The 18,680-nt window shown below is 33.4% G+C and overlaps 2 protein-coding genes across 5 annotated transcripts in view; one reads left to right on the top strand and one right to left on the bottom strand.

Annotated features, from left to right (window-relative positions):
• The window catches only part of IFT74 (intraflagellar transport 74), an 88,132-nt gene that overhangs the window by 13,809 nt on the left and 55,643 nt on the right, over positions 1-18,680 (top strand). For all 4 annotated transcript variants that reach the window (XM_007176832.2, XM_057547678.1, XM_057547676.1 and 1 more), the window contains exons 7-8: positions 664-723; positions 1,902-1,963. In XM_007176832.2, coding sequence (XP_007176894.2) covers positions 664-723; positions 1,902-1,963 — 122 coding nt within the window. The remainder of the gene's footprint in view (positions 1-663; positions 724-1,901; positions 1,964-18,680) is intronic.
• Positions 7,692-17,056, bottom strand: LRRC19 (leucine rich repeat containing 19). Its single transcript, XM_007176831.2, has 5 exons — positions 16,984-17,056; positions 11,325-11,414; positions 9,788-10,301; positions 8,931-9,119; positions 7,692-8,020 (listed from the first exon to the last, which is right to left on the bottom strand). The coding sequence occupies exons 1-5, from the start codon at positions 17,047-17,049 to the stop codon at positions 7,692-7,694; spliced, it is 1,188 nt and encodes a 395-aa protein (XP_007176893.1). The 5' UTR covers positions 17,050-17,056.

The raw sequence follows: 18,680 nt of genomic DNA, 5'->3' as shown, positions 1-18,680 counted from the left end.
CTAAATTTCTGTATCTGCAAAATGTGGACAAAATATCTACTTCATAGAGTAATTGTGAAAATTAAGTGAAATAATACATCTAATAAGTTCAGAACAGGGTTTGGTACAAGGTAAATAGGTAAATATGTTTGCTATTCCTGTCATTGCCTAACTCTTTGAAGTAGGCTAACTAGTGTTCTGTTTGTGCCTTGCCCTGTTGTTTTTTTTTAAATTTTTTTTTTAATTTTTAGAAGACCAAGAAAATCATTTTACATTTACACTGGTGTAAATTTGTAAATCCGTTAACACTCCTCCCCACTGAAAAGAAAAAAAAAGAGAGAGAGTGAGAGATCTTCCCCCAGATTTTGTCTTCTCAACATCCTTCTTTATAAGCTCAGACATCTTTTCAGAGCAGGCAAAGCTCTTTGAGGTACGATCGGCAGGAAGAGTAGTTCATTACTGCCTACTTTTCCACCCTAAAGATGTAGTTTATTGATTGCCGTAATTCATAGTATATGCTTACTTAGCTCAATATTTGTTTTTGTCTTAGAATGTAAAGTACTTGGAAGTATTAATACTTAAATGACTACTCATTAGTTGTAAGATTGAATACCTATATTATGGATTACAGAGAAAATTTATGAAGACTAATATAATATGTTTTTTTTATACTTTTGTTTTTAGTTGGTAGATAAACTTAATACCAATACTGAAATGGAAGAAGTAATGAATGATTACAACATGGTAAGAAAATTTATAAGTATAAGCAATAGATCTACATAGCCTCCAAAACAAAGCATTTTTCTCTAGAAATAATTTGATAAACCTTATGTACCTTGGAGATAGGTATTACTCTGATCCTAAATACTACTGTTATAGTTGAGTTCCTTTAGTTGCTCTTTTAAAATTTCTTCCTGTTGGTTGGCTCTCCCAAGTGGATGCTTCAGTGTCTTTCTACAAGGCTGTGTTTGAACTGGTCTCTCACTAAGCATTAGTTAGGGAGTCCCGTCTACATATCCTTGTATATAAATTAGTTTGCAATACTTCTGGTTTAATATTTGTGCAAATGGAGCTGAGTACTCAATGAAGAGTTTTATTAGAAAGGGAGAAAATGAATAGTTACCATATGATGCCAGACATAATACTACTTTTGATTAGTAAATGAGAATTTGTGTTCTGTGGTCTTGGATTATTTGGTAGAAAACAGTAAAATGATAATTGCTAGCTTAATTGATTATAAACATTTGGAAGAAAATAACATACAACTTATAGCATAGTTTATAATTTATACAATCAAAGACTATTTTATAAAAGCATAGGATTTATAAAATGACTTTTCTAAATTGGGATTCTATTAATAAAAGCAATGATAATGTAGTGAAATTATTCTTAGCTTTAGAACTCAGGAGAATTCCCAATTTAAAAACTGTATTTTTAATGCCAAATGTAAAAAGGTAAAATCTTTGTGTTTTTTTAGTTTTTTGAGATGGGTCCAAATTCTAGGCTGAATATGCACAGGTAGTGTCAACTAGGAGTACTCAGGTAAAATCCTAAATGATTTAAGAATACAACTTGCATTGGGTGTAAATTTAACATATTACTAATCAACTATTGAACACTTAATAAAATCTTGACATTCTGTTTACATTAATGAAGTTTACATTAGATTACTTGACAGATCAGTAAACAATGAATATTTTTGGTGTGAGATTACAATGCCTGTGAAAAAGACCATTTCTTTGTATTTGGTGTTTGTAGTGGTTTGTTAAATGAAGCATACTGTATTTTTTAAAACTTTGCCTGTGCCATTATGATTATTATAATAATCTCTAATTGGTTCATAATCAGAACAACCTTTAAAGAGATAGTTTGGTCTAATGGTAATTTTTTATCAATAACTTTTGTGTTAACTCTTTATTCAGCTTAAAGCTCAAAATGATCGAGAAACACAAAGTATGGATATTATATTTACTGAAAGACAAGCGTGAGTACAGTCCATTTAGAAATCAAACAGATTTATAAGTGACTTGTATAAGGTAGTTTAACTTCTGAGCCATTTATTTCTTTACAATTTTGTTAATTGGTTTTCCCTGATGTATTTTTTTATTTAAAAAAGTTGAATATTTGCAATACAAATTGTATTGTTTATGTATCTTTTTTTTTTTTAATTTTCATCTTGTATTTTATTTTTTTGGCTATGTTGGGTCTTCGTTTCTGTGCGAGGGCTTTCTCTAGTTGTGGCAAGTGGGGGCCACTCTTCATCGTGGTGCGCGGGCCTCTCACTATCGTGGCCTCTCTTGTTGCGGAGCACAGGCTCCAGACGCGCAGGCTCAGTAGTTGTGGCTCACGGGCCTAGTTGCTCTGCGGCACGTGGGATCCTCCCAGACCAGGGCTCGAACCCGTGTCCCCTGCATTGGCAGGCAGATTCTCAACCACTGCGCCACCAGGGCAGCCCCCTTGTTTATGTATCTTATCTTCATTCAGAGAAATAAAATTTCTATGTCTTGGAGTTTAAAATCTAAGATGGATAAGAACATCTTCATCTCTACCATTTGCAATTTTAACTTGAGCTCTTTTTTTTTTAAAGATTTGTTTATTATTTATTTATTTATTTTTATTTTTGGCTGCGTCGGGTCTTTTTTTTTTTAACATCTTTATTGGAGTATAATTGCTTTACGATGGTGTGTTAGTTTCTGCTTTATAACAAAGTGAATCAGCTATACATATACATATATCCTGATATCTCCTCCCTCATGCGTCTCCCTCCCACACTCCCTATCCCACCCCTCTAGGTGGTCACAAAACACCGAGCTGATCTCCCTGTGCTATGCGGCTGCTTCCCACTAGCTATCTATTTTACATTTGTTAGTGTATATAAGTCCATGCCGCTCTCTCACTTCATCCCAGCTTAATGCGTCGGGTCTTAGTTGCGGCACGCGGATCTTTGTTGAGGCATGCAGGATCTTTCATTGCGGCACGCAGGCTCTTCATTGTGGTGCACAGGCTTCTCTCTAGTTGTGGCAGACGGGTTCCAGAGCGCGTGGGCTCTCTCGTTTGCGGCACGTGGGCTTTAGTTGAGGCACGTGAGCTCAGTAGTTGTGGCACGCAGGCTTAGTTGCCCCGCGGCATGTGGGATCTTAGTTCCCCGACCAGGGATCTAACCCTCCCCCCCTGCATTATAAGGTGGATTCTTTACCACTGGACCACCAGGGAAGTCCCTAACCTGAGCTTTTTAACTAATTTGAATTATGAGATTTAAACCCCAGTCTAATGAAACGCACATTATTATTCAGTGAGCTATTTATATTATTTCATTATTCAATTATTAATTGATAATTAGTTGTTATATTAGTAATCTAATCATAGACGTAGATTATTTGTGCATCTTTTTTTTTTTAAAGATTTAGCTGCTTCAATTTAAGCAGAATGTTGAATATCTTTTTTTTTAAATTTAATTTAATTTATTTATTTATTATTTTTGGCTGTGTTGGGTCTTCGTTTCTGCGCGAGGGCTTTCTCTAGTTGTGGCAAGTGGGGGCCACTCTTCATCGCGGTGCGCAGGCCTCTCACTATCGCGGCCTCTCTTGTTGCGGAGCACAGGCTCCAGACGCGCAGGCTCAGTAGTTGTGGCTCACGGGCCTAGTTGCTCCGCGGCACGTGGGATCTTCCCAGACCAGGGCTCGAACCCATGTCCCCTGCATTGGCAGGCAGATTCTCAACCACTGCGCCACCAGGGAAGCCCCCTGTGCATCTTTATATATAACCTGGTTAAAGACCAAATACCAAGTAACTTTGAGTTTGGCTATAAGGTAAATGTGGCAGTGACAGTAATGCCTACAAAGATAATAAATGGATGTAGTGTAGTTATCTTAGCCCATTTGGGCCGCTATAACAAAATACCATAGACTTGGTTACTTATAAACAACAGGAATTTATTGCTCACGGTTCTGGAGGCTGGGAAGTCCAAGATCAAGGCACCAGTATAGTCCTATTCTGGTGAAGGCCCTCTTACTGGTTCATACCTAGCGCCTTCTCAAGGTATCATCACATGGTAGAAGGGGCTAGGGAGCTCTGTGGGATCTCTTTTATAAGGGCACTGATCCCATTCATGAGGATTCCACCCTCATGACCTAATCACCTCCCAAAGGCCCCAACCTGCTAATACCATTACCTTTGGTGGTTAGAATTTCAACATATGAATTTTGGAAGGACACAAATATTCAGACAACAGCTTTAGTTAACATAATTATTCTTTATTGACTTTTTGACCTTAATTATTGTCTAAAGCAGTGCAAACAGAAGATGAGCTATTTTGTACATACTAATACTGCACACATTTTGTTCCATAAACTTATCAATATTAATTTCCTTGAGAGCAAGGATAATAATTAACCAAAATTATGTAACATCAAACATACTGTCATATTACATCTGCATGTACAGTAAATATTTGATGAAGAATAGGATGTTAAATATAAGGATGAACTATTTGAAAGATAAATGTAATTTTCTATTGATGAAAAACAAAGGAATCTCATTTTCCCCATCTATCATTTGATGCTACTATAAAGTGCTATCTTTTTTTTTTTTTTTGCTACACTGGGTATTAGTTGTGGCATGCAGGATCTAGTTCCCTGACCAGGGATTGAACTCAGTCCCCCTACATTGGTAGCACGGAGTATTAACCACTGGACCACCAGAGAAGTCCCTAAAGTGCTATCTTAAAAATTACAAATATACTGAAAGTCTCTTCCCTTTTACAAAGAAAATTCCGTATTCATGGTGACCAAGCACTTACTTGAAAACTTCCTTTTTGTTGTTGTTGTTCTGGTTTTAGACCATTTAGCAAATATTTATCATTTACTACGTATAAAATACTTTCCTAGGTACCTAAAGAATAAGAAATAATAAGGTATAACCTGTTGAGGACCTTATATACTTTAGAACATTTAGGTCCTCATTTATTTCATCATTTATCTGCAAAGTTATATGATACCCAGGTCAGATTTATAAATATTATATGTACATGTTTTATAGATATTTTATCCAAAAAGATAACTCCCCGATTATAAATTTAAGAATTTCATAGGTTTTTATGTCTATTTGGTTCATTTGATTAAGGAAAATGTCCTTAAAATAAAGTACTTTGTCCTGAAAATGTCAGCAGTTTCAAAACTTAATATCTGTAGTTTGTAACTAAGGCTGAGTGAAATAGGTTCTCCTGACCCTTTAAGAGGAAATTTAAATTAAAAACAAAGTTATTTTTATAAAGTTTATTTTTATATATCACAGGAGGATAGATTTATTTCATGTGTTAATCAGATAGCCAACATCTTAATAACACGAGACTTTACCTTGACTCTGTACATTCAAAGGGAGCAGGAAATGTCATACCTTGAGAAAGCAGGTATAAAAATCTTGTTTTTATTCTCTTCTCTTTTAGTACCACCATTTACTGTGGTATGAGACCATCTAGTTTATTATGGAACACCTATTTTTAATAAATTGGTTATAGTATATAGCCTCAATATGTTACTATGACGCCTGTGGCTTTAATTCAGTTTCATGTGCCTGCTTGAACTAATGATTCTCTTCCAATTCTAATGTCTACACTTTTCTAGTTTGGTGTTAGCTAAAATCATTTATCCTTTAAAAATATATGTAATTATAATTTTAAACCCATTTTTTTTCTTTGTTTAGTCAGATATCTATTGAATACCCAATATTTAATTATAAGAGGCTTTTGAATGTAAGAGATGAAAGGTAGTTTTTGCTCATTCATATTATATTTCATTTTACTACATTTCTCAAATATGAATATTTGCCTCAAATTAAGAAACGATATTTTGGTAAAATGATAGGTTATTTAGAAAAAGATGCCTTATATTTTTAAAGTTATCTCACTCTTATAATTGAGATTTAAAACCATAACATATAATTTACATTATCTGTTAGGAAATATTACACGTAAGACATTTATATCTTTTATTGAAAACATGTTCCTATAAATACAAATGCACATGACAAATGAGTCAGTTCTTTTATTTCACAGGGTGTATCATCCAAAACAGTTTTTATTTTCCTCAGTAGACATTTGAACTGAATTTACTATTGATATAACCTTACAAATGACTGTTTTTAGGATATAATGTACATCTACATTATTTTTAGTCTTTTTTCTAAGAAATTATCAGGTATGTACATGTGTTAAAAACTTTATGTTACCGAGAAATTTGAACATACACAAAAATTAGTGTATTTTACTCCTATTCACCCATCTCCATCAGCTTTTATCCAACCCTGCTCCATCCACACCACTAGACACTGTTCCCTTCCCTGTATAATGATGAAGAAAATTTAAAACCCCATATTATTTAATCCATAAATATATTTCAGTGTTTTAGAGATATTCCTTTCTCTAAAAGGTATAAATACTGTATACTAAATTTCCCCACATATGGAAGGTAAAAATGATAGATTTTGTTACAGTTTTTAATGCCACTATTTGCATAAAGTTGTTAAAATTATGATTGTAGCCAATTGTTTATAAGGAATTGGCAAATAATTCACTTTAGACTCTTCCTATAATAGTCTCAAGGCCAGTGTTCTTTGGACCATTATTGTCCTATGAGCTATTAGTAGCTATACATCAAAGAAAAGATTTTGTTGTCAAGGAAGTTTGGCAAATTCTTAATATTTTGCTCTTGAAGAGCAGAGAGCAGTTTAGTTTAGTAAAGCCTTGGGTAAGTCCTATAGTAAAGAAACTTGTTTGACTTTGTTTAAACCCAGTATTTCCTAGTAATTCTATAGTAGTTTGACCATGTACCTTTTAATCCCCCACCCTGTAAATACTTCTGCATGTCTCTCTGGAAGTTAATGTTCTAGAAGACAGTTTGGGAAACATTGCTCTATCTACAGCATCCCAAAGAACTGACCATGGACCAAATGAAGATTCCTCAGCCACACCACAGAATCATTTGACTAAAAATCTCCTAAAGAGAGGCAGAAATAGGTATTTTTAAAAACAAGATTCATAGATGATTCCCACTTTGGAAGCCACCATATTATTCAATTGTGACAGTCGTGCATTTTGATGACAGTCTTTCTTTGTAACAAAAATCAAGAGATTGTGCCTGGACATTGTACCTGTGCTTTAAATCACTACTAAATTTTCAGAAATTTGTTGTGCCAATTCAGGAAGCATTTAAAAAAATTTAAAAAGCATTTTCCAATTCCATGAATTCATTCTATGGGCATAAAATCAACCTTAGTGTGTTGTCAGTTTAAACTATCTCTGTTCTTCACTTTGATTTGTGATAAAATTCCAAAATCTTTATTTCTTTACTGATTCCAATCAGTAAAACTTTAATATGTATTACATCACATATCTGACTAATATGAAAATCTGTTCATTTTAATTAATGAATAATTTACCTTAGGCCTTTTCCTACTGTTATGTATGGTCCCCTGAATACTGCTGAGAGTAGTAATGCTAGTATTTTAACTGTTAGCTAACAAGGAGTGGCAGTTACTGTATTTGGACCTACTTGCACAATGCCAATGAGAAGAGCATAATTTTATGATATTTATGTGTGTTGCAATTAATATGATGGTCTACTAGCTATAGTTCAGTATGTCATGTATCAAAATCTCCATGTCTGAACTGTGAGTGAGCTGTTAACATTTTTTAAAGAATCAAACATTGAAAGAAATTAACTTTCTTCACGTAATTCATGAGTATCTATGTATTTGTCTTCAATAAACCCATCATCATCTACCACAAATTGATGTAGTTGTTCAAATATTACTGTAGTTTCTTCGTAGCTTGTGTCTGGTATCTGTGGAGGAGGACTTGGATTTCCGGTAAAACTATCTTCATAGGTTTCTGCTTCATGCTCTTCCAGGCGATGATGATTGTAACTAAGCAGAAAATTATACCATACTGGACATTTGATAGCAATTGAAATGAGGAGTGAAGTCATCAGTACAGTGACTACAACACTGACGAGAAAAGCCCAGCTTTTTCCTTGAGATTCACGTTCTTAAATGGAATACCGAGAAAGAGAGGGTGGGGGTAGTTTTGTTAAATTGACAAAAATAAAATAATCATAATTACATGTCCTAATAACTCCCCAATATTGGTATTAGAAATAAATGTACATAATCTTCTTTAAGCAAAAGTTACTAAAACTGCCAAAAATAAAGATATTTCATAGTGTGGTGAAGGAATACCTTTTTTCAAAATATCTACCTGTCGGGCTTCCCAGGTGGCGCAGTGGTTGAGAATCTGCCTGCTAATGCAGGGGACACGGGTTCGAGCCCTGGCCTGGGAAGATCCCACATGCCGCAGAGCGGCTGGACCCGTGAGCCACAACTGCTGAGCCTGCGCGTCTGGAGCCTGTGCTCCGCAACGAGAGAGGCCGCGACGGTGAGAGGCCCACGCATCGCGATGAAGAGTGGCCCCCGCTTGCCACAACTGGAGAAAGCCCTCGCACAGAAACGAAGACCCAACACAGCCAAAATCAATCAATCAATCAATCAATCAAACATACGCATCTGATTCAAGATCCTCATTAAAAAAAAAAAAAAAAAAAGAAAATTGTGGTGAAGATTTTCAAAAAAAAAAAAAAAAATCTACCTGTCTTTGCAGGTATTGTTTATCCATTCACCTAGGGACATTATTGATTTATACCTGTTAAGAATTGTGACTTAACTAGTTAATACCAAGGCTCAGAGAAGTTAAATATCAATAATCTGCATAACGGCATTTGACTGATAACTAGCAGAGTCTACTTTAGAAACCCAGTGTTTTGTCAGTCTTTTTTTGGGTGGAGGAATTGTTCTTTTACATTGTTTCTGGAAATTTAAAATACAAAAAAATAATGAGAACTATCTCAGTTTATTTGGTATGCTATCCTCAGCAATATTATTATTCAAAACCAGTACATTACCTGAATTTCTTGTTAAGTTGTTCAAAAAACTATTAAATGTTGAATTGCTAATGGACTGAAAATGAATGTAAAGATCTTCAGTTATAGATGAAGGAAATTTTGAGTAGCATTCAGCCTTGTAAGGTACTGTTTTGATATTGTAGCACTTCAGTATATCCGGATAGCTGCACATGGTGATGTTCTCATTTTCTAGTAAATTAGAAAGAATAAGATTTATTATGGAAAATAATATTATTATGGTTAATAAATTATTATGGTTAACAACATTTTATAATTTTTTATCTAGAATTTTTTGACATATTTATCTGTTTTCATTAAAGATATTATAAAAAAGAAACTGTTGTATTTGCCTAGAAACACAATGAGGGAAATGCCCATTTCTGTTTATTATGTTATAAATGTAGCTTAAGTGCAGTATCTGTTTATTGTTTAGTTTGTCTGTGTTAGTAAAGTAAAAATGTTATGATTTAGATTATGGTGAACATCTGGAACATGGCATGTAGTTTAGAAAGCAGGGCACCTGTTTTCACCTACTCTCTGACAAGATATCCTAAGAAAAGGAAGTGCTTTTAAAAATTAGTCTTATATACTGGAACTGCAAACTTAGTATACAAAGTGACAGTTTCATCTCATGTATATATAGAACATTTAAGTTTCTTTTCTTCTTTTTCTTTTTTTCTGGACAGGCAGAGGGAGAGCTTGTATTCAGCAATTGGTTTTCAGTGTTTCTTCTTGTTTCCCTTAAACAGGAATAGTTTCCTTTTCTTTTAGACATGAAACAAGAGACTTTTCTGGGGTAGAACAATCCAAAATCAATCACATTTTGGTTTTGACTAATTTAAATTATGATTGCTTACCTAGTGTCACATTCGATGTGTTCAACCAGTTTTGCAAATTCAGTAGACTACAAGAGCAGTTCCACGGATTTCCGTATAAAAGTATGAATTCCAGATGAAACAGTTGTGGTACATCAAGATAGCTTATCAAATTGCCTTGCAGATTCAATAGTATCAGGTGTTTTAGAGGCACAAATATATCAGGATTCAGTTGAACTATTTTGTTTTGGCAGAGATATAACTGTTTTAGTTTATCTAAGCCTGTAAAGGCACCCTGTTGAATTATGTGGATGGAGTTTCTACAGATATTTAAAATTTCTAGATGGGAGAGTTTACCAAAACTATTATTATGTAGGATAATGACATTGTTCTCAATCAAATAGAGCTCAGTGAGTAAAAAATATGTCTGTAGAACTCTTGTATCTGTAACATTCAGAGTAATTTGGTTATAACTGAGGTCAAGTATAGTAACATTTTTATTGATATTTGCTGGAATCAAAGTATAATTCTTTGCAGTGAAATTACATTTGACTTCCTAAAAAGAAAATTAGAAATGCATTAATAAGGAAAAATGCTAGCAGAATTTCCCAAATTTTCATATGCAGGCAATTAGACATTAGAAGGAAATACTTTTAGAAAAAAATCTACTATCTAATCTTTTGATGTTAAAATATGGAAAAGGTAAAGCAAATACTTTTTTTTTATTAGGATGGAATGTTGAAGATTAAGGAATTCTGATATATATAATTGAGGAAGGAGATCCTAGTTTGTCATACAAGTATCTTCCAACTGTTATTAAATAATCATTACAGAAAGAAAATATTGGTATATTGCCATTTATATATGTGGAAATAAATGGTAAATAATAATTCTGTTAACTTATTTAGTATTTCAGTGTGCAAGATTGACATTTATAATGAGAAAATAATGTAAAAATGTAATTTTTAAAAATCGGAGTTACCAGCACTACATCTAGGACTATTAAGTAATTAAGAAACAATATTCAATATATACCTCTATAGGGTTAACAGCTCAAAATTTGGTGTTTTAAAAGAAAATATCTTGTAACAGAAATTGAGCCATGTGTTGAATTTAAAGAGTCAGGCAACAGGAAGAAGTGCTTTCCTTATGTGGATATAAATCCAAAGAAATAGTTCTTGTTTTGACTGGTTTTGCAGTTGAAATGTCCCCCAATAATAATAATAATAATGTAACAACAGCAATTTCCCTCATAAATATGTGGTTTTTTAAAAAGTTTCCTACATTTTAAAGTGTGTTTTTTATGTCTTAACTAATCTCCGGTTTTGTAGTGAAATTTTACGTATTTCGCCTTTAGTCAGCTTTTAAAGAACTCAGTCTTTTAAAAAATGAAGACTGCTTTTGTCAAATTAGAATCTGGCTCAGAGATCACATGTTTTGAATATACACAGCTAACTAAAGAGTTTGTTTTGATAGCTTGATTTTTTTCTTCTTTCTTTTATTGCCTTCAATATTTTACTCAATCTACACAAAGTGTACCTTTGAAAATATTTTCACTAGCTTGATTGTAAAAACTTACGGTTTTAGACGTCTGGCTTTCGTCTGATAACAATAGCATGGAGAGCGGCCAAAACAAGATTGTGATTTTTGTGATTTTCATATTGCAAGCCTGACAGAAAAGAGAGTATTTATATCTCATTAGGAGACTAGAACATTAGAGATTTTTTTAGGACATTTTGATTTCCTTTTTTCTCCTTTTAAATATATTTTTTCTTAAAATATATAAAATATGAAACAAGTAAATATCCCTTCACACTCCCTGCACTCTAATCTTAAAAAACTGGAAAGCTCTTGGGGAGAATGAAAGACAGTAATTTTCAGGGTATCTCTAGTTCCTAGATCTATTGAAAGGAACTTTAAAACAATTGAAGTGGTTGTACATTTTAAAATTTTAATATATGTGCACAAAAGAAAGTCCAGAAGGATATATATATATATACGTATATATACACGTTTAAGTATATGCTTATATTGCTACTTCTTGATTTTTCAATTTTAGGCATTATCTATTGATATTATCCTTTGACTTAACAGTTTGGGAGATGAGAGTTCTCAGCTTTCTTTTAAACACTCCCTACCTTCATCTTCAGTGCATCAAATATATACTTACTGTCTCTTTACTCTCCGAGCATAGTCATTTGTAATTTTGGTTAGATGAGTACTCAGTGTTTATACTGTCAGGAATGTATAAAGCTGTCAATGACTGAGCCCTGTTAACAGGATTATTATTCTGTTCCTGCACACTTATTTTCTCTAATTAATTGTCCTGGTTTTCTTTTCATGTGCTTAGGGTTTTTTTTTTTTTTCTCATTAATTTATACCCAAACTCTCGCTAGCAAATCACTCAATAGTTTATGTATATTAGATAGTTTAATCTGTTTCATTTGCTTGAAGAAGTCTCTCCCAGAGCCTGCTGCCATGCTCTGATCTAGACGAGCTGATCACTAGGCCCTCTACACAGCCGTTGACTTCCACTCTCCTTCCACCCTCATTGTAGAGACTCCCTTTTGCCCTTGTTGCTGGATTCCTGTTTTCTAGAATGCCCTGTCTTGGATTACTGCCTTTTTTCCATGGAGCTTCCTGCAGGAGCTTCCTGAGAAGGTCCATAGACGAGAATTTTTTTTAGACCATGAAAAATATTTTGGCTAGAAATAGAACTCTAAGTAGGAAATAATTTTCCCTCAAAAGGTTGATGGCGTTGCCCCATTGTCTTTGGGTTTCTAGTATAGTCATCCCTCAGTATCAGCAGGGGATTGGTTTCAGGAGTCCCTGTAGATACCAAATCTGTAGATGTTCAAGTCCCTTACATAAAATGGTACAATATAATGAATACAGTGGACCCTTCGTATCCACGGGTTTTACATCTGTGGATTCAACCAACCATGACTGTATTACTGTTAAAAACTGTGATGCTATGCCGTTCTAATTCTTTATCCTTTTATGTAACTTGCCGTTTCTTAACCCCAAAGCTTTTTCTTTGCTCTACAATAATATATAGTTAGAGGTGTACAGTATAGTGATTCACAATTTTTAAAGGTTATACTCCATTTATAGTTATTATAAAACATTGGCTATATTCTCTGAGTTGTACAATATAGCCTTAATATGGATATTCTGAAATTTCATGATCCTTTGTGAGAGTCTGTTTTCATTCATGAAACTGGGCAGTTGGTGGGCACTTTCAATCTGGAAACAATGGGAAATTTTCTAAATTATTTGATTGATGGTATTGATAATTTTCTTCCTCATTAAAAAAAAAAATCTCACTTCTCTTTCTAGAACCCCTTTAATTAGGTGTTGGATCTCCTGGTATGATTTTCTAATTTTTTATGTTTACTCTTCCACATTTCATCTCTGTGTGTTTTTGCTCTGCTTTCTGGAACTTTATTGTCAAACTCTTCTATTAAAGTTTTCTTTTTCCTGTCATCTTCTTAATTCTAAGCTCTTTTTGTTCTCTGAAAATTTCTTTTGTAGTATACTGTGGTATGAATATATTTTTTTCCTTGTTTTTTCTTGTTGTATCTCTTGTTTTCTTTTTCCTTGAATAGCCTTTGTACCCTCAAGTTGTGCTTTTCCAGTTTATTTTTGTAAGTATCCTTTATGTTAGAGGTTTTCTTTTGAACTTTGTGTATCCGTTAATATTTGGTTTAGGACTTACATATAAGAGTGGGAAACGAAAAACCTGATGGGAAACTGTGCATTTGTGTGGTTCTTATTAACTTTGTTATTATTTTTTGGCCATGCCTCATGGCCTTTGGGATCTTAGTTCCCTGACCAGGGATCGAACCTGTGCCTCCTGCAGTAGAAGCGTGGAGTCCTAACCACTGGACCACCAGGGAACTCCCGGTTCTTATTAACTTTAGATCTTACTGTAGACTGACCCTAATGGACTGTTTTTTGGGGGAATCCCTAAATGTCATTATCTTTAGATTGTTTCTCTTGGGCTGCTTGGATTCCCCAAAATGACATTTTTAATCTGCTGCCTGAAAAGGTGAGGCCAAGTAGCCAGCATTCTGAGAGCTCAATGATGGAAAAGGTGGGTTTATCTCAGTAATTAGTATGTAAACTTTAACTTACTCTCCCTGCTTTTGGCATAACGTCCCTGCAGTCACTTGTGCCTAGTGCCTAGATTCCATTTGTTTTATTTTCCCCAGAGCAAAAAAACAAAAGCCGTATTTTTCTGCTTAGGTAGGAGAAGACCTTTACCTGGCTGGGCAGTGTCAGGGAGAAAGACTTTCAACTATGTTTCAGCCCCTCCTTTTCTACTTCCAGAATATCTGGTACTGCCAATCTGTGGGCCATCTAGGGATCCTGCAGCGTAAATTAAGTGGCTTCTCAGCTTTCCCCACTGCTGGCTTGGGAGAATTTTGCTTTCCCAGTCAGTTTGCACTTAACTTTTCGCTTTCTAGTTTCTAGATTTTATTGCTGTTGTTTCCTCTTCCATTCTTTTTGTCGTTATGAGTTTATATACTTCAAATTACCTTTTATTTTCATTTTAGTAGGGTTTTGGACAGGATTCAAAGTTAGTGGGTACATTCAACATGCCATGTTTAACTGGAAATTGCCATTTATTTCAGTAATTCTTCTTACTAAATACTTTCCATTTAGTCATTTTATTCATGACCTTGATATTTCTTATTTTTATTTCTGTTTTCTTAAAGTCAACATTAGAAACTGCTGCATAAAGCAACTATATTCCAATAAAAATTAATTTTAAAAAGATCTATTAAAAAATAAATAAATAGGGACTTCCCTGGCGGTCCAGTGGTTAAGACTTCACCTTCCAATGCAGGGGGGTGCAGGTTCAATCCCTGGTCGGGGAGCTAAGATTCCACATGCCTTGCGGCCAAAAAACCAAAACAGAAAACAGAAGCAGTATTGTAACAAATTCAATAAAGACTTTAAAAAATGGTCCACATCAAAAAAAATAAAAAAATTTAAAAAATAAATAAATAAATAAGAAACTGCTGCAAACAAATGATCTGTTTGAAATGATATGAATATGTCCTGTTACTATCATCCTTAGTGGTTAAAATTTAGTCTTTTGAGCCTTCTTATAGCACTTGTTACAATTAGTTGCTTATGATTTTTTAGGAAAATTTATTCCACGAGAGCAGGAGGTAAGAAACTACTCGGTGAGCAAGATTCATTTCAAGTTACTAAAGTCTGTTGCTGCATTAGCAATGAGGAATTTATTGTTATGCCAGTACTGGTCTATTCTAGTTAACTTCCTCATTGCCTTCCATCTGATGATCTGTTTATGTTTATTCCTTTTCCACTTTCTTTCTTTCCATGGCTAAATCAAAGTTTGAAGAAAAAGCCACTGTTCTCCTAGATTTTACAGTTTGAATGTAGATCATAATAGAATCCCTTTTAGAGTCAGAAATGAATTCAAGCTATCACTTATTCCAGACCACTGCCCACAAAAGGGGATCCCTAAATCATATATAAAAGGTAGTTTACCCGTATTTAGTGATTTCTAGGAATAAGTATGCAACCTCCCCAGTGGCTTGTTTCAGTATTTCTCAATGGTGTAGTGAAATTCTTCCTGATGTTTTTGTAGGATGCCCATGTGGGTAGGGCAGTGGTAAGGGAAAAGTGCTTCTTTTTTTTTCCCCCAGGAATAAATAGGATAAGGATGAATAAAGGAAGCAGATAGGCTACAAAGAAAATTAACTAAACTAAAGAGTTTATGTGGAATAGAAGCAGCCGGAGAAGGTAATGGAGGTCAGATGGGACTGTGAGACTTTGTGAAAATGGAGACAGAGGATTGTCTTATATTTATTATCTTCATCATTTGCGTTATACTAATAATTGTCTTCTCCAGTATGCTAAAGTGAATAAAATTGTAAGGGTTAGAAAAGGAATCTTTTTTTTCCTTCTATTTGATAAATTTTAGAGTTAGAAACTATATATACTTAGAGCTTAAGGTAGATTCTGTACAAGAAAGCAGTCAACAGATCTAAACCATTATTAGGTCTAAAGCTATGAAATGCATTGATTGAGCTGCAAGGTCCATGGGGCTTTTCATATATTTGTACATGTTTTGAGAGGGGAAAGATTGAAAGACGGGGTAGATGGATGTTGACCATCACAACACTAAATAGACAAATCCTTAGATAGCAACATTTGCTAGCTTTATTGGCTATCTTGAAGACATCAGATTGGCAGAATAACTAGCTGGTAGATTATGCAGCAATTGTTCTTGAGTCAGTTTACCCTATTTAAAAAGTTGATTTAAAAGGAAACAGTTATTATTGCCTTTTTCTCCCTTTGGATTTTTTTCTCAATTTGATATTTATTTTGAAATGATATGTGGGCTTGAGTTTAGTGATTAAAAAATAGAGAAAAAATGGAATATCAGGTTTTTTTAAAAACTATCTTACAAAATTAAGTGCCCTTTTATATAGCCTATAACCTATATTACAGAAAAAAAGATTTTCACAAAAGGAAATGGTAGATATTGAAAAAGAAACAGTGTTCTTCTTAGTGCAGTTTCAAGTACAAGTTTCTGAGAAGTTTTTGGTCATGTACTTTATATGACTATTATATACCATGAAATAAAAAGATACTGCAATTATTTTGGTTTTGTTAAATAAAATGTGTATACTGTAATACAGTTTTGTCATTAAATATTTTAGATATTTATACCAGAATTCAATGTATTTGGAGTAAGGTATTAATAATTCACAATTAACTTCTCTCTTGCAATTTTATAGAACTTTTTTTTTCAAATTTAAAAACTTTTATAATGGAAACTATCAAGAAAAAACCTTTAAGTAGGATAGTCATTGCCCAGTTTCAACAATTATCACCTGGTAGTCAGTCTTTTTTCATCTTACAAATTTGTTTTTAAGTTAATATCACTTTAAAATGCTCTGTGATTAACATATTTCAAAATAAAAAGATCTTATAAATTTGATTGGCTAGATGAAACTTTTTTTTTCCAAAAGAAAAATAATTACTTTTTATTACATTATCAATTTATTTGGGAAAGATTTTTTGGCCATGTCCCAGGTTTATATTTCTAAGGTAGATCTTGTGAAAAATACAATCATGTTTTCTGCTCTTTCATCAGTTATTAGAGACAAAGATTTTTGTATAGACTTAACAAGTTTAAATATGATTTTTAAAAATTCAACAATAATCACCAAACCTTTAAATATATAAGATCTTACCTTTCCTTTTTTCTTTTGTCTCTGAGACTGGTGTGTAAGGAGTCTACTCTCTTTCTTCCACAGCATTAAAAAAAAAAAAAATATGTCATATGATTTTATTTCACTTTGTTTTAACCTTTGTACCCAGTGAACAGGTGGAAAAAAAAAAAGAAAGAAAGAAACTAGACTTCCTTAGCAAAAGATTGACTAGAAGAGTAATTTCTTAAAGTCATCTTTGACTTTTTTAGTGTAACAACTAAGGTGGCTTGCTTAACCTTTGTGATTCTTAATTACTCTTAAAAAATTTAAATATTAACAAATTTACTTTGTGAGTTAAAGTATATAATATTGAGAATGCATAATTTGAAAGATACATTGCTAAAGTGATTTAAGTGTTGATCCTAAAGGTATTTTGTGTTTTGAAAGATTCAAGTTGAAAAGATTCCACCAAGTTTTGTATTCCACTGAGTTTCAACTTTGTTGTTTACTCATTTTTATGACACCATCGTTGGTAGTTTTACTGCCAAGTTATAACAGGAGCAGACTGCTCAAAGCATCAAAAGACCCGACCCTTGGCTGTTATGTGGGCTTCAAAAAATCAGTTACCTTCCTTGTGCTTCCTTGTGTAACTTCCCCTCTGTAAAATGGAATACTTTACAGCATTAGTTCCCATCTAACTGTAGTAGATATATCAGGCAAAAACATGGTTAAGATTCATTGTTGGTAGTAAATAATCATGGAGTTCAGAGTGAGTTAGATCCAACAAACTTCTCTGGGCTTCAGTATCCTTAATCTGTGAAACAAAGAGATTGAAATAGATGATCTTTTCTATTTGAAATTTCTATGAGCGCATATACCCGTATAAATTGTAGCAGCAGCAGACACATTTTTTTATGCTGTAGTAATTGAGGCTCAAAGTGAAGACATCACTTCCTGTTCAATAATGAGACAAAAATAAATAGAAATTCCAGGTTGTCTGTTTCATTATGTTCATCTTTTATTTGGTTATTATGAGATGCTGTCTGTAGGAAAATTTCTGAGTTTAGATTCTCTTATTCTGGTACTAGGGTATGAATGTGTAAAGTGTGTGGAGGTTAGATATGTGGATCTATGAGGCTTAGTTAGTGATTGTGAAACCTGTTAACAATATCTACATTTGAAAGAGATTGAATAGAATAATTATATTTTGAAACTCAAAGTAGAAATTTATAATATTGAGACTGAGAATTTATCATCAAGCAAGCTTTTTATATGTAAATCTTGAAGTATTTACATGACAACTAGCATCTTACCTCTATTTTTTTCAGAATTTTTCTCTACCCTATTTATTTATTTTTTTTTTTTTTTGCATTACAAAGTGCAATATACAAATTTAATCATAAAGGAAATAAACATGTTTGGTTTTGAGGCAATGTTTATAAGACAATGTTGGGTCAGTTTCAATCAGAATTTCAGTAAGCCTTACTTTTGTATAGTATTTTTCAGTTGTCAATATAATTCATGAGAATTACCTTATTGGAGACTTAGAAGCATGCTCCAAAGGTGGCAAAATAGATTGTCCACCACACTTTATGAATGAGGAATAGAGGTTAGACTTTCACCACATGAAATACAACAGCCTATTAAAGATAATTTTATGGGATTATGTTTTTTTTTTTTTTTTTTTTTCCACACACACACACTGTATTTTATTTTTACAAGAGATAGATAGACTGCCA

The sequence above is a fragment of the Balaenoptera acutorostrata genome, chromosome 6 (genome assembly GCF_949987535.1).
Source record: "Balaenoptera acutorostrata chromosome 6, mBalAcu1.1, whole genome shotgun sequence".
Lineage (NCBI taxonomy): Eukaryota > Metazoa > Chordata > Mammalia > Artiodactyla > Balaenopteridae > Balaenoptera > Balaenoptera acutorostrata.
Note: the sequence above shows the minus strand (reverse complement) of the source record. Positions and strands in the feature narration are given on the sequence as shown.

Bases quoted from the DNA above. Each gene is read 5' to 3' on its own strand.
- LRRC19 (XM_007176831.2), bottom strand. From the start codon at position 17,049: ATGCTGTGGAAGAAAGAGAGTAGACTCCTTACACACCAGTCTCAGAGA. The intron at 11,415-16,983 runs GTAAGATCTTAT...CTTTTCTGTCAG, and splicing joins GACAAAAGAAAAAAGGAAAG to GCTTGCAATATGAAAATCAC. The intron at 9,120-9,787 runs GTAAGCAATCAT...CTAATTTACTAG, and splicing joins CACATCGAATGTGACACTAG to AAAATGAGAACATCACCATG.